The 24,147-nt window shown below is 34.8% G+C and overlaps 1 protein-coding gene and 1 long non-coding RNA gene across 20 annotated transcripts in view; one reads left to right on the forward strand and one right to left on the reverse strand.

The window, feature by feature from the left end:
- The window catches only part of LOC144309644 (outer dynein arm-docking complex subunit 2-like), a 266,940-nt gene that overhangs the window by 113,125 nt on the left and 129,668 nt on the right, over positions 1 to 24,147 (forward strand). For 17 of the 18 annotated variants that reach the window (XR_013375578.1, XM_077890722.1, XM_077890721.1 and 14 more), the window contains one exon: positions 19,353 to 19,467. Coding sequence is in view for 17 of the 18 variants with exons in the window: in XM_077890722.1 (XP_077746848.1) it covers positions 19,353 to 19,467 (115 nt within the window). In the remaining variant the exon portion in view is untranslated. Of the gene's footprint in view, positions 1 to 1,090; positions 1,276 to 19,352; positions 19,468 to 24,147 lie in introns of those variants that run through there. The other variant, XM_077890733.1, reaches the window with a different exon arrangement.
- The window catches only part of LOC144309646 (uncharacterized), a 186,096-nt gene that overhangs the window by 13,519 nt on the left and 148,430 nt on the right, over positions 1 to 24,147 (reverse strand). The window lies entirely within an intron of this gene.

Here is a 24,147-nt window from a genome sequence, read left to right on the forward strand (position 1 = left end):
GTTGCAAAAATAGAGAGATTTCCCATATACCCTTTATCCAGCTTCCCTTAACATCCTCCATAACCACAGTGAAATTATAGGACTCTTTGTTGAAGTGTAGATTTTTCACTTTGAAGAGTAAAGTTTCCTTAATGTGGATTTTGTGCATTTTTGTTCAGGTCATTCCTAAGTATTTCATCTTCTTTGTTGATGTTATATATGGTTTTTTTTCCTGCCATTATGTCCCTCAATTAATTGTCTCTATGAACACTATTAAATTTTATATATTAATTCTATATGGAGCTATCTTACAGAATGCTCTCATTATTTGAGTTCATTTTATTATTAACTGTCTAAGCACAGTGGTTCACACACTGTAGCCCATGGTCCAAAACCTTTCTTTATAAATAAAGTTTTATTGGAACACAGTCACACTCATTCATTTATTACTGTCTTTGGCTGCTTTTTGGCTACAATGGCAGGGTTGAATAGTTGCAACAGAGACTGAATGACCCACAAAACTAAAATACTATCTACCTGTTTACAGAAAAATTTGCCGACTTCTGCCCTAGGGTATTCCAGAGAAAATTTTATCTCTTCTTTAGAAGTTCTTTAAATTGATTTCTCTTGTCTGATTTCATTAACTAATTTCCTAGCATAATACTGGATAGTTGTATAGTTAGTGGTCTTCTTTGCCTTTTTTCCTGATTTTAGTGGAAGTGCCTCTAGTATTTTTATAGCAAGTAAAATAACATCTTGAGAACTAAATTATATATTTTATCATCTTAAAATTCAAATTAAATTAAAAATCAATTTCTATTTTAAAGTGTTGTTTTTAATCAGAAAAGTATTTAATTTTTGTCAGAGTGTTCGAACATTTATGGAAATAATCATTATGATTTTTCCCTTTTATGTGCTCATATGGCCTTAAGCGGGTTTCTAAACACTGAACCAACCTTGCATTCCAGAAATTGTTTCATTTGGTTATAATGTACTGTTTTCTTAGTGTAGTATCTGCTTTTGTTTCCTAATATTTTATTTTCTTTTTAATGAAATGAGTGACGGTCATTGGCTTGTTTCTTTTTTTTTTTTTCTTTTCTGTCAAGTCTAGGTATCAATGTTGTACCTGCTTCACAAAAGGAATTAAGTCTTCTTTCATTTCTTTACTCTGGAATGATTTATTGATCAATGAGACCACCTAGACTTTAAAGGTTCAATAGAAGTCTACTGTGCAATCAAATGGCCCTACTATGTGTGTGTGTTATTAGTTCCTTATTAGCTTTCTCTAGTTCTTCTATAGAATCTCTTTATCCTCCCTACTCTAATGGTCATTTATGGCAATCTGCATCTCCTTGTAAAATGTTCAATTTCATTGTATGACAGAATTTATTTGAGTAAGTGGTCTACAAAGTCATATCTTATGATTTTTAAATTTTGTCTTTTTAATGGTATATATATATATATTTGTGTGTGTATATATATATATATATTTGGTGTATATATATTTTTTGGTATATGTGAGCTTTCATCTAGTATTTTCCTGATCAAATTATCTGGTTATTCTATTTTGATTTTTTTTAATTGTTTAATTCTAAAAAAAACCCAGGGTGCCTGGGTGGCTCAGTTTTAAGCATCTGGTCATGATCTGGGGAAGGTCATGATCTGGGGTTCTGGAATCAATCCCCACATCAGGCTCTTTGCTTAGCAGCGAGTCTGCTTTTCCCTCTCCCTCTGCCTCTGTGATCTCTCACTCTTTCTCTCACAAATTATTTTTTTTTATCTTTATTAATTCCTTGTTGCTTTCTTTTGGTGTATTTTGTAACTTTTTTTCTAATATTGTGAGCTAGGAAGTTATTTAGTTTCATTACTGTTTAAATAATAAAAGTAATTTGTGCATGAATTTTCCTCTGACATGATTTAAATATCTCTTGTATAGTTGATATGTAGTGATTTCATTATCATCATTTTTTGGAAATCCTTTAATATCAGTTTTTATTTTCCTTTTAGCCCAGGAATTGTTTAATAGATTTTTTTTGTTATTCTACAAGGAAGAACTTTTTAATTTTTTGTTTTGTTAGCTATTTCTCAATATAAAGGCATCACCCACTTTTTGAAAGTTAACATTATGCCACATCATGTTTTTGAAAGATCTACATTAGTACCTGTTCTCACTAACCAAAAGAAATCTGAAGATTTTTGCTTTTTTTAAAGATTTTATTTATTTATTAATGAGAGACAGACGGAGAGAGAGAGAGAGAGAGAGAGAGAGAGAGACAGAGACAGAGAGAGACAGAGAGAGAGAGAGAGAGAGAGAGAGGGAGAGACACTGGCAGAGGGAGGAGCAGGCTCCACGCAGGGAGCCCGATGTGGGACTCAATCCCGGGACTCCAGGATCATGCCCTGGGCCAAAGGCAGGCACCAAACTGCTGAGCCACCCAGGGATCCCAAGATTTTTGCTTTTATGGAAAAAAGGCAAAAAGCAAAAATAGCATTCAGCATTCATTTCTCAGTGAGCCCTTACAGAGGTAGTGTGCATTCCAAGCAGTGAGAGTGGCAGTGTCAAGCTCCTTTCCTGGGTACTGCTCTCAGCATCAAGCCACCATAGCTTTGAACTATGTCTTGTGAGCATCTGTGTTTTATCTCAATATTGTGCATCCATTAGCAAGATGTGTCCTAAGATGTGTCCTTGCTCTATTCCCTTTTGGCTAATGAAAAGTTTCATAGGAACACTTTAATTTTGGGTAGCAGGAGAAGCTTGTACTATGTTTTGGTCTGGGCTAATTTTTCAATTTCTACTTTTTATGGAAGTTAGTGATTTTTTACAAGCTTATACAAAGTAAATTTTTGCACAGCATCTTGGGATGAAAATGTATTCTATGTCAACAGAATGTAGAGTTTGATGTATATTATGTTACTTAGCTTTTATCTCTACTTAGCGTTGTTTGTACACTTAAGCTGTGTTATACTAAAAATAGTATAATAAAGCCTTTTATCAGTAGTGTGCTTCTATCTGTATCTTCTTACATCTTATATAGTTTTTACTTCTTAAAGGCAAGTTCTATATAGTTTGGCACATAAATGTTTTTAATAGTCGTTAATTTTGGCTTTTAATATTACAAGGGCTATTCTCTGCTTTGTTTAATGAATTTGGGCTTGATTTCTACTTTGTCTGATATCAGAATCTTTACTCCTGCTTTCTTATTTTTTGCATTTTCTTGGGATATCTTGGCCTACCCTTTATTTTTAGCCTTTTTTGAATAATTTTCTTTTAAGTATTCCCTTTTAAAATAGTATATAGATGGGTCTTGCTTTGCAAGCCAAATTAAGAATATTTGCTCTTCTTCTCTTTTTTTCAGTGAGAGAGAGTGGGGTGTGAGACAGAGTGAGAGGGAGAATCTTTAGCAGACTCTATGCCCAGTGGGGGCCTGACTCACAACTCTGAGATCATGATCTGAGCCAAAATCAAGTTTTGGACACTTAACCACCTGAGCCACCCCAGGCACCCAGGATACTTGTTCTTTTAATGAATTGAATGCAGTCACACTTGTTGATATGACTGATACATTTGGTCTCAACAATGTAATAATATTTCATAATCATATTTTATTATATTTGCTGCTGCTTTTCAAAAAGATTTGTAGGGATCCCTGGGTGGCGCAGCGGTTTGGCACCTGCCTTTGGCCCAGGGCGCGATCCTGGAGATCCGGGATCGAATCCCACTTCGGGCTCCCGGTGCATGGAGCCTGCTTCTCCCTCTGCCTATGTCTCTGCCTCTCTCTCTCTCTGACTATCATAAATGAATAAAAAATTAAAAAAAAAAAAGATTTGTAGTCTTTGCTAGTTTTTGTTGTTACTTAGAAAGCTTTGCATTCTTGTTTTATTCTAGTCATTGTCCTGTACCTGTACATTTTTCTACTGCCCTCTTTTTCCTTTCTGTTATGTCATATTTTGCTGCTTAGTTCCTCAGTTTTTACTGGTTATCTTTTAACTCCTATCTATTCTCTATATAATAGTAAGTGTATTCTGTTTTTTCTTTCCCTCTTTCTTTTCCTTCCCTTTACCTTTTTTTTTTTTAAAGTAGGCTCATGACCCTGAGATCAAGATCTGAGCTTAATTCAAGAGTCAGATGATTAACTGGCTAAGCCACACAGGTGCCCCTTTACCTCCCATTTTTTAGTGCATTATTTCTACTTTGTCAAAACATATAATATTTGAACATTATTGTGTTCTTGTTTAGTCATATATATGTGTACATACACACGTGTACACACACTAATCAGTTTTTGCTGAAGTTTTTATCATATTTTAATTGTTTGGAATTCATCCTGTAGTAAAATCTTCATAAAGGATTCATGGGTGCAGAATTCCATAAGGTTTCAAATGTTTTACTTTTTTCTAATTTTTAGAGATATGATTGACAGTTTTAAAATTGTGTATATTTAAGGTATACAACGTTGTGTTTGATATAATGTACCTTGTGTAATAATTCCACAATCAAGCTAATTAGTGTATTACCTCACACAGTTATTCATTTATTTGGGTGTATGATAAGAACACTCAAGATATCAGTATACATTATTATTAGTCTAGTTACTGTTCTGTACCCTAGATCTCTGGAACTTAGGTACTTTAAAACTGAAACATTGTACATTTGACCCATTTCCTCCACCTAGCCCTGGTGACCACCATTACATTCTGTTTCTCTAAGTTCAACTTTGTAAAAAAGTTTTTTAGTTCCAGTATAGTTGACCTAGAGTGTTATATTAGTTTCAGGTGTACAATATAGTGATTCAACACTTCTATACATTATTCAATGCTCATCACATAAGTGTACTCTTTAATCCACATTACCTATTTTACCCATCCCCCCTTCCACTTCCTCTCTGGTAACCATCTATTATTCCCTATGGGTAAGAGTCTGTTTCTTGGTTTGTCTCTCTTTTTTTACCCTTTGTTCATTTGTTTCTGAAATTCCACATATGAGTGAAATCATATGGTATTTTTATTTCTCTTATTTTGCTTAGCATTATTCCCTTTAACTCCATCCATGTTGTTGCAAATGGCAAGATTTCATTCTTTTTATGTCTGAATAGTATTCCATTGTACATATATACCACATCTCTTCCATTTATCTATCAATGGACATCCAAGTTCAACTTTTTTAGATTCCACATATAAGTGATATCATGCAATATTTGTCTTTCTGTGTCAGGCTTATTTCACTTAGCATAATGTCTTCCAAATCCATCCATATCACAAATAGCAGTATTTCTTTTTTAAGGCCAAATAACATTCCATTATTTATATATATACTCACAATTTCTACTCATCTACTGATGGACACCTAGGTTGTTTCCATATCCTGACTATTATGAATAATGCTGTAATGAATGTGAGAGTGCAAGTATCTCTTTGAGATACTGAATTTCCTTCCTTTGCATATATACCCAAAAGTTGGATTGCTGGATCATACAATAGTTTATTTTTCATTTTGGGGGGAACCTTTATATTGTTTTCCATAATTACTGTACCAACTTACATTCCCACCAACATCGTGCAAGGGTTGTCTTTTCTCCACATCCTTGCAAACATTTTTTATCTCCTGTCTTTTGGGGAATAGATTTTTTAAGGAGTGAGGCAATAGTTCATTATAGCTTTGATATGCATTTTCCTGATGATTAGTGATGTTGAGCTGGTTTTATATACCTGTTGTCCATTTGTAGGTCTTTTCTGAAGAAATGTCTGTTCCTTTGCCCATTTTTTAAATAAAGGTGTTTGTTTGATTGCTACTGACTTATATGAACTCCTTATATATTTTGATTTTTAACTCCTCAGTTTATGGTTCACAAATATTTTCTCCTATTCCATAGATTGCCTCTTTGTGTAACTATTTCCTTTGCTGTGCAGACACACATGTGAATACCCACTGAAGCTATTTTCCTATGAATACTCAGAGGACAGCCTTGCTAGATATAAAATCTTTTATTCCCACTTTATTCACTGAAGTAAAAAAAAAAATGCACCATTTTTTACTTGCTTCATAGCTTTTTTTTTTTTCTTGGAAGTCTGATTCTAGTCTAATTCTTTTGTCTTTGTAAGTCATTTGATCTTTTTTTCTGGAGGCCTTGAGATTTTGAGGGAAGAGGGGTCTTTAGAAAACAATATTTTTATAGGTTTATCTCATAGTTGATTGCTAACTATTTGGTTAAACTGAAATAGAATTAATACAGGAAAGGCAGAAGGATAAATGCCTTTCCTTTCTTCGAAAAAAAGTCAAATTTCAGATATCTGAATTGTTAGGAGCCCTAGCAAACTCCAGTAGTGACAGTAAGGGCTATTTTGGGGATTTATTATGAACTCATGGGTTTTCATGATTTACTTCAGTCTCTACTGTTCTTTTATATGAAATGCCTGGCATACAGAATTCAAAACCTGCTAAAATCCTAATGTCCTAATAATGAATTATTTTTCATTACTTCAAAATAACCTTAAAATCTAAAGGTCGACTTTCAAATATAAGTGCTTACCCATAAGAGTTAAATTTCATTTTCTTTAGAAGATAAGAAAAGAGTGTTTCTATTAATATTCAGTAAATACCCAAGACTTTCAGAAATTTTAAGGAGCAATCTACCTAAATAATGTACTAATTTCCTGTAATTTATTCTATAAAATATTTTCCTTCCACACATTGTAAAATAAACATTTGCTGAACTGATTGTTACATGGTATAGTGTTATGTGATCATGTAATGAAAGACTCTTTTTATAAAACATGTACACAAGGATAGAATTAAAACTTACCATGGAATCTGTAACTCTAAATTTCCTGTCTTCTGTGGTTTAAACATAATTATGTTGCATTTACATAGTTTTTTCTTATTTTTACATTGGGTTTATTTGTTCTTTTTAAAAGAGGGGAAAAAGTAAAGCTACGCTTGTTTGTATACAAAAGAGATTTAATCTCTTTGTGGCTGCCCAAATATTTCTTTTACCACAGAACCAGTCTTTTGACCTTTTAGGGTTTATGCAAGACGTAAAATAGAGTATGTTTTATATATTTGTATCACTAAGAACATTTTTCCTGCTTTTCACGTTTTCTTTTTTGTTGTTTCTCATCTACATACTTTTAAAAGCACATGGATTTGCCTGATAACAAATGACAAATGCAAAGTAATTACGTGAATAATTTCATCTTCTGAATCTTCATTTTCTCATTTTAAAACAAGCTGTAGGGATTTTTGATTTGAAGATGATGTGGATTCTATTTATTCATATTATATATTTTATCCAGTTGTGATGTGTGCTTAGTTTAACACTGAATTAAATGAGCTGTTCAGTACCATTTCTTGTGATAGAAAGAATATATATCTGTGTATGGAAATTAAAACGCATTTTCAAACATTTATTTTGAGGAATGTAATATGTATAAAGGAAAGTACATGATGCAAATGTACATATTTGTAATGTACTGAAAAGGGAAGACTCCTATAACTGCAACCCAAGCCAAGAATATTGTCATTACCCTAAAAACTCCCTGGCTATTCCTCCTTACCGCAAGGTATCCACTGCCACCTCTCTTCACTCCGGGGAGCTCCCTTCTCTTGCCTTTTATGGCATTTCATATCTTGCTTTTGTTTTCATAATTCTTGAGAATGCCTCCTTGTATAGCTCAGTCCTGTCTCTACTTGGAAACAAATGGAAGCATAGTATGTATTTGTTTTGTCTGACTTTTTTTGTTCAAAATAATAGGTTATTTTAACACTTAATAAATGTTGTTAGGAACCTATCTAGTCAATTTGGGAGAGTGGAAATCCTAATAATATTGAGACTGCCAATCCACTAATATGGCATATGTCTCCATTTATTTAGGTCTTCTTTAATTTCAGTGACTGTTTAATATAGTTGTATATATTCAAGTATATCTTTGAGTATTCTTACAACCTTGTTAACTTTATTCTTTCTAATAAATTTTTATAGATTTTTTAAGGGTTTTTTACATATAGAATTATGTTATCTGCAAATAATGAGAATTTACTCTTTTCCCCCAATCTTTATGCTTTTTATTTCTTTTCCTTTGTTGAACAGGCCAGGACCTCTGTTACAGTGAGGTGAGCACATACATCTGTGTGCTGTCCTGAACTTGGGGAGAAAACATTCCATTTCTTACTGTTATGTATGCTACTAGTTGTAGGTTTTTTGTGGATGCCCTTTATCAGATTGAGGAAGTTCATTTATTCCCAGTTTGTTTTGGAGTTTGTTTTTTAAATCATAAATAGGTTTTGAATTTTGTAAAATGCTTTTTCTACAGCTTTTGAGAGTATCAGATAAATTTTCTTTGTTCTATTAACAACAAGGTGAATTTCATGAATTGATTTTTGAAGGTTGAGTCAAAGATTGAGTCAACCTTCCATTTTTTGGGTAAAATCACTGAGCATGTTATATTACCCTTTTCATTTATTCTTGGATTTTATTAGCTGGTGTTTCATATTCTATGTTTATATTGATGAGGTATGTTGGTTTATAATCTTCTTGTAATATTTTTGTCAAGTTTTAGCATATGGATTATGCTGGCCCTATAAACAAGTCAAAAGATCATCTTTCCTTTCTGTTTTCAAATAGAATTTGTGTAGGATTATATCTTAAATGTTTGATAGAATTCACCAGCAAAACCATCTGGACTTGGAGTTCTTTGTGGAAAGGACTTTTGTTGATGATGATTTATTTGTATCTGATGGTGTTAAAGGTAATTATGTGTCTTTAATAAATATGGTACTGTTTAGATTTTCCATGTCTTTTTGGACCAATTATGTCATTTGTTTCTCTCAATATATTTGTTTTCATTTAAGTTCAGTTAATTGGCACAAAGTTATTTATAATGTCCTTGTATTATTTTTATCGTTTTATCAGTTGTACGTTCTGTAATGATAGTAATATGTGTTCTCTCTCTTTTTGTGTCTCTTTTTTTATCAGTCCCTGATGCAGCTCAAGGACCATTTTTAATAACATGTGAGTTAAAAATGGTTTTTACATGTTAAATATTTACAAAACAAAGACTATGCAACAGAGATCATATGCTGCCTCCAAAGCCTACAATACTCACTGTTGTCTCCTTTCATAAGAAGTTTGTCAACTGTTACTTTAGTGGATTATCAGTATTATTCATCTTCTTTTTATTATTTTATTTTACTCATCTCAGGTTTAAGTTTTTGCTTTTTCTGCTCTCTTGAAGTAAAAGCTGTGATAGTTTACATTACAGGTCCATTCTTTGCCACTGTGGGCATTTAAAGCTATTATATATTTCCCTCTCAGTACCATTTTAGCACATCCCACAAATACGGTTTCTTTTTGTTTAATTCAAAATATTTCCTGAATTTCTTTGTGACTTCCCTTTGGCCCAAGGGTTATTTACAGGTGTTGCTTAATTTCCAAAAATTTGAGTATTTTCCAGAAACCATATCATGCTTGATTTGTAATTTAAGACCATGTCAGAGATGATATTCACTGAGATTTTAACTTTTCCACATTTAGCTTTATGGTCTGGCCATGTGGTCCATTTTTGTAAATATTCTCTTTGCATGGGATTTTGCATGTGCATTCTGCAGTTGTAGTGTTTTTAAAATGTTGATTAGGTCATGTTGGTTAAGTGTGTTGTTCAGTCTTCTGTATCTTTACAATTTTTTTTCCTATTCTATTACCCCTGAGAAAGAGGTGCTAAAATTGTTCACTACAGTTATAAATTTGTTTCTAGTTTTCTGTCAGTATTTGTAATTTCTTCCATTGACAATAAGAAACTGATTCCCATCTATACTTATCAGACTTCCCTCCCTGTATATAACCTGTCCTCCATGTTCACCCCTATCCTGTCCCCTTTGCAGATGCTGTTCTCATTCTGCTTTGGCTCTGATTCAACATGCCAGAATGCCCAGGTGCCTGCATGCTATGCTGTCTTTATCCTATTCAAGCTCTGGTACCCCATGCTGGACCACCTTTCCCTTTCACTCTTCATACTGCTTAGTCTCTTATTTCCCGAGCCAGACTTCGCACCCTGTTCAGGCTCATCATTACACAACAGGCTGATTCTCGAGGGGCTCTCTTTTTGCAAGGGTTCCACCTCCCCACTTGAGTTGTACTCCTAGGGGCTGCTCTGATTTAGAACTGGATACCACATTCCTGCTTTATCCTGCATGTAGAGATTCCTTCTTCATCTTCTTGGGCTTTAATACCCCATGCAGGGCCACTAAAGCACTTTACCTTCTACTGTGGTCCCTACATTGTTCTCCCACACATAATGATTTTGGGGCTGAATTATTCCGGGGGCACAGGGAAGGGGCTGTATCATTATTTTTGAAAGATATTTTTACTTGGTTTAGAAGTCTAGATGAACAGCATTTTTATTCCAGCACATTATAAATGCCATTTTCTTGTCTTTTTGTTTTCATTGTTTATTGTGAGAAGTCAGATTTTGTTTTTATTTTAATTCCCTATACCCGATGTGTCTTTTCTTTAGCTGGCTTTAAGACCTGCTTCTTAGCTTTGGATTTCAGCAGTTTGATTATGAAATGCTTAAGGTGTAGTTTTCTTTGTATTTTTTTCTGTTTAGGGTTCACTGAGCTTCTCAGACCTATGGATTAATGTCTTCCATCAATTTTAGAAAGACTTCAGTCATTGTCTTTGCATATATTCTTTGGTCTCATTCTCTCTTTCCCTCTTTTTTTCCTGAAATTCCAATTTGCACATGCTGTTTTATTTAATAATATTCCACAGACATTGAACTCTTATTTTTTCATTTTTTCTCCTTATGTTTCAGTTTGGATGCCTTTTCTTTAAATTCATATATTCCTTTCTCTACTAATTTCAGTTTGTTGTTAAGCCCATCTAATAAATTCTTCCTTTCTCATACTGCAGTTTTCAAGTCTAGCTTTTCCACTTGGTCTTTTTTACAATAGTTTTCGTGTCTCTGGTTGCAGAATTTTCTTTCTTTTGAAACCAATTATAAACATTTTTGAAAAATACATAATCTAAGTCAAATTATATAAATGCCTCTTAATCAGGCAACAACAAATTATTTTATACAATTAAAGGGTATCCAATTGGCAGATTATTGTTCAGTCTTTAGAGCTCCTACCCATACTATTAAAAACAAACAATTAGGAGCACCTAGGTGGCTCAGTGGGTTAAATGTCTGACTCTTGATTTCACTTCAGGTCATGATCTCAGGGTTATGAGGCTGAGCCCCATGTTGGGCTTCTCACTGGGTATGGAGCCTACTTAAGATTCTCTCTCTCCCTCTTTCTCTGCTCGTACCCCTGCTCTCTCCTTCTCTAAAAAAAAAGAAAAGAAAAGAAAAGAAAAGAAAACAAGAATCGTGCAAGTATGGACAGATAAATGGAATAAATTAGATAGGCTAAATAAATATATCTATATATAACTATATAACTACATATCAAAATTTAGGATATTATGACTGATATGAGGTTACATGTCATTGTGGTTTCGACTTGCATCTCTCTGGTGGTAGGTGATGTTGAAAATCTTTTCATGTGTCTCTTGGCCATCCGGATATCTTTGGAAATATCCTTTTTCAGGTACTGTGCCTATTTTTAATCAGATTATTTGTGGGCTTCAGTGTTGAATTGTATTCTTTTTTTTTTAATTTTTTTTTTATTTATTTATGATAGTCACAGAGAGAGGGAGAGAAAGAGAGACAGGCAGAGGGAGAAGCAGGCTCCATGCACCGGGAGCCCGATGCGGGATTCGATCCCGGATCTCCAGGATCGTGCCCTGGGCCAAAGGCAGGCGCCAAACCGCTGCGCCACCCAGGGATCCCTGAATTGTATTCTTTAAATATTTTGTTATTAATCCCTTATCAGACGTGGTTTTTTCTTATTTAGTAGGTTGTCTTTTTATTTTATTGATAGTTCCCTTTGTTGTACAAAAGCTTTTTAGTTTGATGTAGTTGCAATATTCAGTTTTGCTTTTATGTCCATTGCCTGAGGAAACAGATCCACCATACTTAATATTTTTTTAAATTTTAGTATACTATCACAGAATGACCATAAAAAAGCTGGATCTCTACTTCCTTCTTATAGACAATTCAGGTAATTAACATATTTAAGTATAAGCAAAGTATATATTTTTTTAAGATTTTTATTTATTTATTCATGAGAATACACAGAGAGGAGAGAGAGAGGCAGAGACACAGGCAGAGAGAGAAGCAGGCTCCATTCTGAGAGCCCGATGTGGGACTCGATCCAGGGTCTCCAGGATCACACCCTGGGCTGCAGGCGGCACTAAACCACTGAGCCACCAGGGCTGCCCAGCAAAGTATATTATAAGAGAACAAAAGAAATATTCAAGTTTTACTATCTGGGGGTGTGGATGGCTATTCTAAGCATAAGTAAAAGATCAAAATCATAAAGAAAATAATTGATAGATCTAATTACACAGGATTTTAAATACTGAGGAAGAATGAAAATGAAAGAGAAGAAAAATTTCCTCTTCCACTGGAAATAACCAGTATAGTAACTTCTTACTCAACAAATTAGTGGTTAAAGGGAATAGATTAAACTTACTCTGCTTTTCTGTAGGATAACTGAGCCCCTAGGTGATGAGAGGAAGCTCTCTTTATTAAAGAATTCAGTCAATGAATGTAGTGGTTTTTTTAATTTTGTTTACTCTAACTCCCAATAAAATAATTATTTTAGGCAAGGATAATTAATAGATGCTAAAACTTTAAGGTAGGGAAGATGTTGTTAGGATAGGACCTTCTTGAAATTTTAGCTGCGAATTATATTATTTCTCTAATTCACTTACAAATGGTTTAGAAAAAATAAACACACATTTATACTGATAGATGACACTGGCAATGAGGTTTTGAAAGTTGTGTGTTATTCATGTTTATTTACCATTAAAAACTAAGTATGTTTGAAATATTCCATAATGAAGGAGAAAAAGAATTAAGGTGAAAAATTAAAGTTTTTGCATGTAGAGACAAAATTAAGATAGTTGCTGTTGCTGGTGGCTGGTAGTCTTATGATCTGTGTATGTGGAATCAAATTGACATAACTTTTATGGAGAATAGTCTGCTATTGTGTATTAAAAATTAAAATATACAAAATCTTTACTGAGCAATTCCATTTCTCAGTATGTGTCCTTAGAAAATAATCAGTGCATTGCAAAAGAATGCAAGGATGGCCTTTGCAATGTTATTTTTATTATTTTGCAAAACCAGAAAGAACCTAATTTCAATTAATAAAGGATCAGTTAACTATATTATGGTACATCAATATAGCAATACTTGTCATTAAAATGATTACTATGAATCTACGTTCATTTGCATTCATTGACACAGAAGCTCCATTACATATATTGAATTAAAAAGGCAGATTATAAAACAGAAGGGGTAGTGAATGGAATGGGTGTCTTGTCATTGTGGTAACCATAAGTATTAATATTTGTGTTGGTCCATTTTGCTCTCTCTTTTGGGCAAGCCATGCCTCAGCTGCTTTTCACACACTCATCTAAATCATGCTTTTTTTTTTTCCAGGGAAGAAAGAAAAAATAAATTATGTTTTATTTGCATATCCAACCAACATACCACATATCATACAGAGTTGGTTAGGCACTCTACTTCTGCTTTCTCATTGGGTAATAAAAGTGTTGGAGTATATGTTCTCTAGGATCCAATATTAATATTGTATGCATGTAACAACTACTGAGTAACTTTCATTTAGTGTTTACTGAAAATGACTAGTTCTTCATGCCAGGGACTGCACTAGGTACCAGAACACTGTTTTCTGTAGCCCTGTGCTAGCTTCTCTCACCCCTGCAGGGGTACTGCCGCATGTTACTGTTGCATGGACAGCCTCCTTGCACCGCCCCCCCGCCACTCGTCTATCCCACCACACTTCTCTGGTTTATTTTTTTTCCAGTCACTTTAATAGTTCATATAATGTGCCAGGTTGCTCTTTTATTCTGTGTCTTTTCCCAAAAGAATATTAGCTCCATGAGAGCAGGGATTTCAGTTTGCTTTCAAGGTGGAAATATCCCCAGTGCCTCAAAAATTACCTGGCACCTAGTGGGCACTCTCTTAATATTTACTGTAAGAATGATTTTTTTTTCCCCTGAGAAAATGTTTCTGGGACTTTTCTAATCATATTGTTTACACAACTATAAAAGGATAGGTTATCATTCTATACTACCAGGGCCAAGAAATTCTGGGACATAACTTTCCAGAGTTTGTCATGTTCACTTTTTTTCTTCAAATTTGGTCTCCCGTAGAATCTCTAATATTTAGAGAGATAAACATAAAAACATTGAGAATCATTATAAAAAAGTAAAATTCTTTTCTAATTGTAGCTTTTCATCGGTGACCATTTAATTCTTTTTTTTTAAGGTTTTATTTATTTATTCATGAGAGATAGAGAGAGGCAGAGACACAGGCAGAGGGAGAAGTAGGCTCCCTGCGAGGAATCCAATATGGGACTCGATCCCAGGACTCTGGGGTCACTATCTGAGCCAAAGGCAGATGCTCAAACACTGTGCCACCCAGGTGTCCCTGACCACTTAATTCTGACATCCTTTTCATGTTTCCATTTTTACTGAGTTGCCAACTTGATTTTAAAATCTATAGATTTCAGTTGCATCCTCTAACAAGGTGTAAGAATAACATGTTCTCTCAGGTCAACCACCTTTATTGTGAGCCATCACGAGATAATAATATTTACCAGTGTACTTTTCAGTGAAAATTGTGAGATTTTTAGAAATCATGTAAAATTATGGTTTCAATATAGTTCTGTTGACATTGCCAGAAAGAAACTCTACAACCTTGGCTATGCCTACTCTGTGGGCACAGACACTTCACTTTTGTTGATATACATGTCCTCAGTGGGCAGGCAAGCCAGCCAACCTTCTTAACAATCTTGGCAAATGTTACCATAACAACAACAACAAAAACCCCTAAGAAACATAACAAGCAGCTACATCATTTTTAGTTTGTTTGGGTTTGTTTAATAGAGTATGAATATGTATTCATCTTTCTAGAACTATTATTTTGCCAGCCACACAGTTTGACTTCTACGATAAAGTTGAAGATTTTGAAAACACAATTCAGTTTTGTGTTTATAATGTCAAAGAATTAATGTAAAATTCAATTGATAATCAAAATGAGAAGAGCTTACTTACTACTGAAAACGAATTCAGAACAAGCTGCTAATCAGATTTAAAAAACTATACAAAAGGAGATAAACCCATTTGCAATGGCCTGTGGGTGTAAACTAATGCTACCTATAAACCCTTTGCTGTATATGCAAAAAGCGATAAAGTTCAAAGAAATTTTATGAAAACGCACCTTCGACTTTCAAATGGAAGATTATTCCAATGGTTAGATTTAGAACTTGAACATGTACTTTGAAAGAATGAGGTTAGAAATGAATGTATTTGTGTTGGGAGAGATTTTAGATTCATGGAGCAAAGACTATCTTGTTTTGGATCTGGTATAGGGAAAGGCTCACAGTTGAGAGACTTTCTGTAGCCTGTCAGTAAACTATTGTGTCCTCTTTGTGTTCATATGGAACCCCATGCACCCATCTACTGTATTTATCATAATGGATTATAACGGTTTATCTCCCTCACTAGACTGTACTTTCCTGAAGGACAGTTAAAATCCTATTTGTAGATTCCATGTTTGTGACTTCACATCCCTGCTAAAATTTATTTGTAACCTCCAAAGCAGTACAGCACTTTTGCTGTCATTCACAGACATGCACAGAGCAGGAACAGTTTAAGTCACCTCATGCACCTGTTCAGCCGATACTGAACAGAGGGCCAGGCTCTGTCTTCTTGTTTCAGCTCTTCTACTGTAAACAAGCATCTTTTTTTACAACCTGTGTCATGCCACATGCTTCACATTTTTGTGTTTTGAGTTGGTTATGTTGCTGCTTAACATGGTCCCTAAGCAGAGGGAAAGAGCCGTCTGGTCTAATGTTCCCAAGCGCAAGAAGATTATAACATGCCTTACACAGAAACTACAGGTGTTAGGAAGCTTTGCTCAGGATGAATGGCAGTGCTGCTGGCCATGGGCTGGTTCAATGTTTTTTTTTTTTTTTTTTAATTTTTTTTTCTTTTTTTATTTATTTATGATAGTCACAGAGAGAGAGAGGCAGAGACACAGGCAGAGGGAGAAGCAGGCTCCATGCACCGGGAGCCCGACGTGGGATTCGATCCCGGGTCTCCAGGATCGCGCCCTGGGCCAAAGGCAGGCGCCAAACCACTGCGCCACCCAGGGATCCCGGGCTGGTTCAATGTTAATGAATCAACAATATATATTAAACAAGGTGCTTTAAACAGAAACACACATAGAACATGGTTATAGATCATTTGACAAAAATGTTCTGAACAGAGGCTCTCAGGGACAATTGTATTTCTCCCTGGGAGAACCAGGAGCAATGGTTCAGTGTTGATTAATTCCCTGTTTGCAATGACTTTATAGAACATAACTACCCCCCAAGTAACGAGAGTTGACTGTATATGTTATTTCTGTATGCTTAGCACTTAGTGTTTCGTGGATGGCACAAGAGTTTTATAAGCAAATGCCCAAATATAGGAAATTGGGAAGAATAAATCAGCTTATTGAAAATGATAACTACTGAGTTCAGGAATCAGGGTTTTAATACCACAGGGGTAATGGGAAGCCATTGGAAAGTTTCTCCGGGAATTGCAGGCATTGATTAAATGTGCGAGGTGGTGTGATGAACAGACTGAATAAACCTGGGGACCTGCTCTCAAGGAGCCACTACAGAAGCTCCAAAAGGTCCTTTAGGAAGATCAATTTCACAGGAATTATAGGATGGATAGAATTGAGAGAAATTGAAGACCCCAAACCAAGGGTGCAGCTACAATAGCCATCCTGATATGATGTGGTAAAGATCAGAATTAGGGCGCTGGCAGGTGGAAGGGGGAAGTAAGGGCACATACTTGGCGCTTTTTTTAAGATTTTATTTATTTGAGATAGACCATGTGCAGGGGGGCAGGGGGAGGGACAAAGGGGGAGGAGATCTCAGGCAGACTCACAGACACTGTGCTGAGTGTGGGTCTGACCTGGGCTCAATCTTATCACCCTGAGATCTTGACCTGAGCCAAAATCAAGAGTCAGACACTCATCCAATTGAGCCATCCAGGCGCCCTGATACTTGACTTATTGTGAAGTAAAAATCAGCAGTAAATAACTTGATACAGAGAATGAGGGAGTTGGGAGGGCCAGTTAAATCCTATAGTCTGCTACCGCCTGACTTTGTTAGTTCCTGTGCTTGCAAATGTGTGTCAATCACGTTTCCCCTCATCTAAGGTTATTACTCTGTGCTGTGCTGAGTCTTCTTTTTTTTTAATTTATGATAGTCATACAGAGAGAGAGAGAGAGGCAGAGACACAGGCAGAGGGAGAAGCAGGCTCCATGCACCGGGAGCCTGACGTGGGATTTGATCCTGGGTCTCCAGAATTGCACCCTGGGCCAAAGGCAGGTGCCAAACCGCTGCACCACCCAGGGATCCCCTGTGCTGAGTCTTCTAAGGCACCAGTGATGAAGCCACAATCCTCATCTGTTACAACTAAGCAGCTAATGAATTAATTGCCTAAGGTTTTGGGTGATGATTAGGGACAATAGATGTAGTTTTATAATTAATAGTGAATTTTTATAGCTAATTGTGAAATTTTGTCAGAGGGGTGGGAGTCCAGAACACACCGAATTATCCCTTTAAAAGAAACCTGAAAAGATGTGCCATGCAAATGATTTCTGCTCTAATGTCAAGTTATGTCCAGCACTGTCCAGTTAAATATTACCAATGCAAATTTTACTGCTACATTTGCAAGAGGGTAGGACAGACCTATTGTTCACTGAGAAATTAATTGCATGTGAAAAAAATAGACCCAAGGATTAGTATCAATTATGCTTTCAGTGGCATATGTAAGGCAGTAAGATTGTTTAATTTTGTAAAGTAAATCATTCATTATGAAGTGCTTGGTATCTTTCTTTACATTTTCCATCAGTTGAGAAATAAAACTTTTTCTCTCAGCATGATATCGACAGAGAGCTTTACAGTTTGGAAAGCTATTTAGTTAAACTTTGTGTTAAAATACTTTCTCAGTGTGCTTCTTTCTTATTAAAAGTCATTTTCTAAAGAGACAATTTGTATCTTACTACAGGCTGTTTGCATTGCCAGCTATTTTATAAGGTTATGCAAGCCTGGTATCATATTTGGACCAGTTGAAATAATTTTTTTTTCCTGGCCAACTCATCTCCAATATGATATGTAGTTGTCTTTATGTCAGTTTTCAAGAGATAATTTGAATGGTCTTCTAAACTAGTAGTATTTATTCTGTCTGTGGCTAAATACTACATGTGTTTTACTCAAGATTAAAAATCAAAGGAGTTTTGATGTTCTTTATCTTTTTTCATCTGTTTTGAGTTTAACATATCTTTCTGAACAAAGCCATGTTTGTAAAGGATATTAAGTTTTGTTTGGCCATCTTCTCAACTGCAAGTGTACTCAATGGACCTTAATGCAAGGTTATGCTCCCTGGACTGATTGATATATAAACAGAAGACAGATGGTGTAGAGATGACTCTGATGATAATTCATTTTTCAGCTAGTCATGAAGATATTTTGATTACAGTGTGTTTAAGTAATTATAACACAGTCTGCAATGTTAGTCTTGCTGAGAAGGGAGCACATGGAAAACAAGTTACGTGTTATCCATGCCTAACAAAGGGTGCACTGTGGTGTAATGATTAGGACTGGCAAAGTTTAAAATATGTCATATAGTAAGGTAAGTCAATTAAGGGTAGACCAAATAAAAAAGGTAACTTCACAGTTTTCAGGCATAAATATTTGTTTTGGAAAGTATATAGATGTTACTATATAAAGGAACTAGTATTTTGACATTTAGGTAACAGTCTGTGTACAACTCATTAAAAAATTACATGGCTTGATTTTACATTTGTGTGAATCATAATTATCCCAGAGCTTGCTTTCTGTATCATGAATTTAAAACTGAAATCAGAGAGCTTACAGTTTAGTAGCACATTCTATTCCTGCTGTTAAAGTTTTTTTTTAAGTAGGCTCCACATCCAGGGTGGAGCCCAACATGGGGCCTGAACTCAGGACCCTGAGATTAAAACCAAGCTGAAACCAAGATTTGGCTGCTTAACCCACTGAGCCACCCAGACTCCCCGGCTGTTGTTAGTTTTGAAAAAAAAAAAATCTAAGCCAAATGTCACAAGGAGAAAAATAATTAGAGTTGTGTGGATAGATAGGCCACTTAAGTTTCATTCCTAAATACTAATTACAGTTTATACTTCTGTTTTTGGTCTCACATTAGAATAATTGATCGATTAGATGGAGTTCGTTTGCTATGGTCCCTGCTGAAAAATCCTCATCCAGATGTGAAGGCCAGCGCAGCTTGGGCCCTCTGTCCCTGCATCCAAAACGCTAAGGTAAGAACAGACTACAAATCAATCCCTTCTTGAATCTCTAATATTATATTGAATAATGTCATCACAGGTCACTAGTTGCTTTCGACTTATTTTTGGTCTGATTTATCTAGCAGAAAAGAGTACTGAATGTTTGTGCCAAAATAATTTTTGAGCAATGTCTTTTCCTGGTTAGTTTTTAAATGCCAAATGAAACTAGGCTCAGGTGGCAGCGCTTACCGTGTTCTACCTGGCTGGTGCAATTGAAACAGGTATGTCAGGTAAGTCAAGAGGAAGAAAAGTTGACTGTTCTTATCTCTTGGGTGATAAGAAAATTGTCTGTATATACCTACTACTTTAAGAAACATAAAATTACTTCTATCTTATTTATATAGCTTGAAATATGACAGTGAAAGATCGTTAAGTTCTTTGTTACTTTGAAAAAGTAAAATACAAAGAACCAAGGATTAGCATCAATTAAAATAATTAAAATAAAGTAAAATTATTTCATGAATCCCACTTTTCTTAGCTTTCAATAAATACTGGATATAAAACCCATAAATAAAATTTTTACATGACAAAAAAAAAGGCTGAACTGGAAGTCTTTTAGCTCTTTTGTAAATTTATTATTTTCTTTAAAGATCTCTTTTCAGCTTGATTTAAAAAATCTAAAGGATTTTACTCCTATAATAAATTTAACATGACTCTAAATATCATTGTAAATATTTGTGACTAGAAATAATCTTTTGTAAAAAGTGAATTGTGATGTGTATTGATAATAGAAGAAATCTATTACAGACTGGTCAATGAGCTATTTTTTATATAAGAGCAAAATAAGTGTAATAAAACATAAAGATAAAAACACCTCAAGTGTCAACCTACATGAAAATGAACAACAGGATGATACTATGATCATACAACGCAGTAGTGAGAAACAAATGTATTTCAGTAATGTATTCATCAATATCAATACATCTTATAAATATATTGAGCAAAAATACCAAGTTTCAGAAGTAGATATATAACATAATTCCTATTCTTTAAGGTCCACAAAAATTTTTTAAATGTAAAACGTAAATGATAGTATTTAGGGATCATTTAGGGATCAAGAAAGAGTCCACTAAGGAAATATCACTACATATCCTTGATATCGATAAGCCAGTATTAAGAAGCAGAATTAACTTCAGAGGAAACAGATAACATAAGGAATATAATATGAAATTTTAAAAACTTATATCCTCGGAATGACCCAAGGGGAATACTATACCCAAAAAGGCTGTTATATTAAAAAAAAAGATACGTTCATAGATTAACAAAGGCTTTTTGGAGATTAAATATAGATTTGGTGTGGCATCTGGGTGGCTTAGTTGGTTGGACATCTGGCTCTTGATTTCAGCTCAGGTCATGATCTCAGAGTCCTCGGATCAAGCCTCATGTCAGGTTCCAAGCTCAGTGGGAATCTGCTTGAGGATTCCCTCCCTTTCCATCTCCCTCTGCCCTTTCCTCCCTCTAATAAATACATAAACAAATCTTAAAAATATATAGTTTTGGCAAAACAATAAATTTAATAGAAGAGACAAATACTAGATATGATTGAGTAATTATCTGAAAGATAAAGTCTAGTAAATAAGAATGCAAAGTAAAAGTAAAAAGAAAGTAGGCTGGTGATGGGGGAAAGTTTGAAAATATAGCACAAGAAAATACACAAAAGGAAAGAGAGCAATTGAAATAAAGAAAAATCATCATTTAAAAAATGGAGGGAAGATTCTGTAAAGTGAAGAGTTAAAGATTGTAGTCTTCAGATTGAAAAGATCCACTTAGTGCCAAGCAGGAAGAACAAAGACAGTTATCTATACCTTGACATAAATTCAGATTGGACATTTCCAGAAAATTAGAGGAAGGGAAAAAATTACATAAGAACAAGGATCACACCAGTATTAGACTTAACATCATTCACAATAAATTGTAAAAGAAAATGGAACAAATCCTTCACTGTCTTTAGAGGAAAGTATTTTTATCCTGGAATTCTATATCCTATAAAAACTAGCATTCAAGTGAGTATAGAGTAAGGACAGAATAAAGACATTTTTCTTTCAGAAATGTCAAGACTCAGGAAGCTTATTCCCCATAAACCTTTTCTGGAACAAAACCCCAACAACTTTAGACTATTTTCCAGCAAAACAAAACATTCTTTAAAAAAGAGAATAGCATTTGTTATAGAAACAATAATAAGCAAATAACTCACTGGAATTTATAGGTAAATATAAATTTTTGTTGATAATATGTCTCTCAAATTTTAGAAAATTTCTAAGAAAGAATTTAAAATTAATGACATAAAATAAAATAAAGGCAGATAATATTATCACAGTAGCAATCTGAATCTAAATTACTAGATGATTCAAAAAATGTATTGGGATCCCTGGGTGGCACAGCGGTTTGGCGCCTGCCTTTGGCCCAGGGCGCGATCCTGGAGACCCGGGATCGAATCCCACATCGGGCTCCCGGTGCATGGAGCCTGCTTCTCCCTCTGCCTATGTCTCTGCCTCTTTTTCTCTCTCTGTGACTATCATAAATAAATTTTAAAAAATTTTTAAAAAATTTAAAAAAATGTATTAGGTAGTGTAAAGTAACAGGTAAACACATATTAAAAGTCTTTACTTTTCCCAGAGAAGGATGCTGTGGATACTGGTTCATTCCCAATCATCACCAAAAATATAAACTTAAATACAGAATTTAATTTTGTTTTATGATGAGATACCATTTTGTATATAGATTAACAGTTCTACATAGTGCTGTTATGTGTAAATTATGTCCTTTATTCTCATGGATTTTAATTACAAATTTGCCTATTTACAAATTTGCCTATTTATCTTATTATCTGTAATAAGACATTCTGTAAGAGACACACCAGTATTTTCATTTTCATCATTCCTGCCCAGGATTTCTGTCCTGAATATCTGACTATTCTAGCAACCTAAACTGAACCACACTCAAACTAAACACAACCCATCATGCTTGTCTTTTAGCCCCTGGCCCCAAGTCCTACATTGGATCCAAGCCTCCATAAAGAGCTCCTACTTTTCCATTTCTATTGAATCTTCCCTGCGCATTATCTATTCCTACCACTTTAGTGTCTTTGAATTTTTCTCAAGGAAACCTCAGCCCCCATCTTATCACTCCTGAGGAAAGAGCAGATGCATGATCTCTGCTTGTTCACTACTCTTTAAAAAAAAATTCATTTATTTATTAATGAGAGACACAGAGAGAAGAAAGAGACATAGGCAGAGGGAGAAGCAGGCTCCATGCAGGGACCCCAATGTGGGACTCAATCCCAGAACCCTGGGATCACCCCCCGATCAGAAGGCAGATGCTCAACCACTAAGCCACCCAGGCATCCCTGCTTGTTCACTACTCTTACCAAGAACTACACTCCTCTGTATGCACTATCATTTAGGCAACACAAACATTTGAAGAATTTTAAATAAGGATGTGATGTGAGCAGATTGGTTAATTAGAAAATATGAGTAGGTGATTAATTAGGCTTGTGCAGTGGTTCGGGTGAAAATAATTAGAATCTGACCTGACACAGTGGCAGTGTGGGCAAAGAGAAGAGTCAGTACAGAAATAATTGCAGGGGCACTTGGGTGGTTCAAGTGGTTGAGCATCTTTTGATTCCAGCTCAAGTTATGATCTCAGAGTTGTGAGATCAACCATGCTGGGCATGGAGCCTGCCTAAGATTCTCTCACTATCTCCTTCTACCTCTCCCCTACTCTCTTTCTCTAAAAAAAAAAAAAAAAGAAAGAAAAAGAAAAAAAAAGAATTGCAAAGTAGAATCAGATATTGGTGTGTGATTGGTATTGGCTATGCAAAGGTGATCAAGAGAGAGTTTGAGTTTTTGTTTTTGTATTTTAACTTTGACAACTAAGAAATGGTAACTTTACAAAACATGAGAAGACCATGATTTCAGGCAAAGATGGTGGATTTGCAAGGCTCTTGTTTTTTTGAAAAATCCTATTTTCTATGATGAGAAGGTAAATGAGTATTGTATGGTCTCTCTCCTTCATCTTTATAGAACAAAACTTATCTTCCCAAGGTAGAAGGATACCTCAGGGATAGAGTATGAAAGAGGTCATGTGCTCAGAAATGCAAAAAGAAGAAAGCACATTCATAATATTGAAAAATCGTATCTTATTGTGTATACAGATCCCAATCTATGGTTTAAGATAGCTCAATCTAATGGAAATTTCTGTGATTATGGAAATGTACTCTTCAAATATGGTAACCATTAAGCCCCCTGTGGCTATTGAGCCCTTGAAATATGACTAGTATGAATGAGGAATTGAATTTTTAATTATATTAAGTTTTATGTTAATTAAATTATTTAAATTAAATTTAAGTAGCCATATGCAGCTAGTGGCTGTTGTTTTGGGAAACCCAAGTCTAAGATATGCAAATAATGGTGGGTTGTCTTTTAAGGCACCCCTGCAAAGAGCTGTAAACCTGAAGTTTTACATAACATAGGTTACATCCTCACTCTGTAAAATTTAGAATGTAAATAAAAACAAGGAGTTTTATGAGTTTTCTCCTACAAGTAAAAAGTGTTTTTTTAATTAAAAATAAAAGCAAAGGAAAAAAATTACCTGTAATCTCAGTACTTGGGGATAACCATGATTAAGAGTTAGATTGGAGTTTTTCCCTTAACA

This window comes from Canis aureus, unplaced genomic scaffold (genome assembly GCF_053574225.1).
Source record: "Canis aureus isolate CA01 unplaced genomic scaffold, VMU_Caureus_v.1.0 ptg000132l_RagTag, whole genome shotgun sequence".
In the NCBI taxonomy this organism is placed as follows: Eukaryota; Metazoa; Chordata; class Mammalia; order Carnivora; family Canidae; genus Canis; species Canis aureus.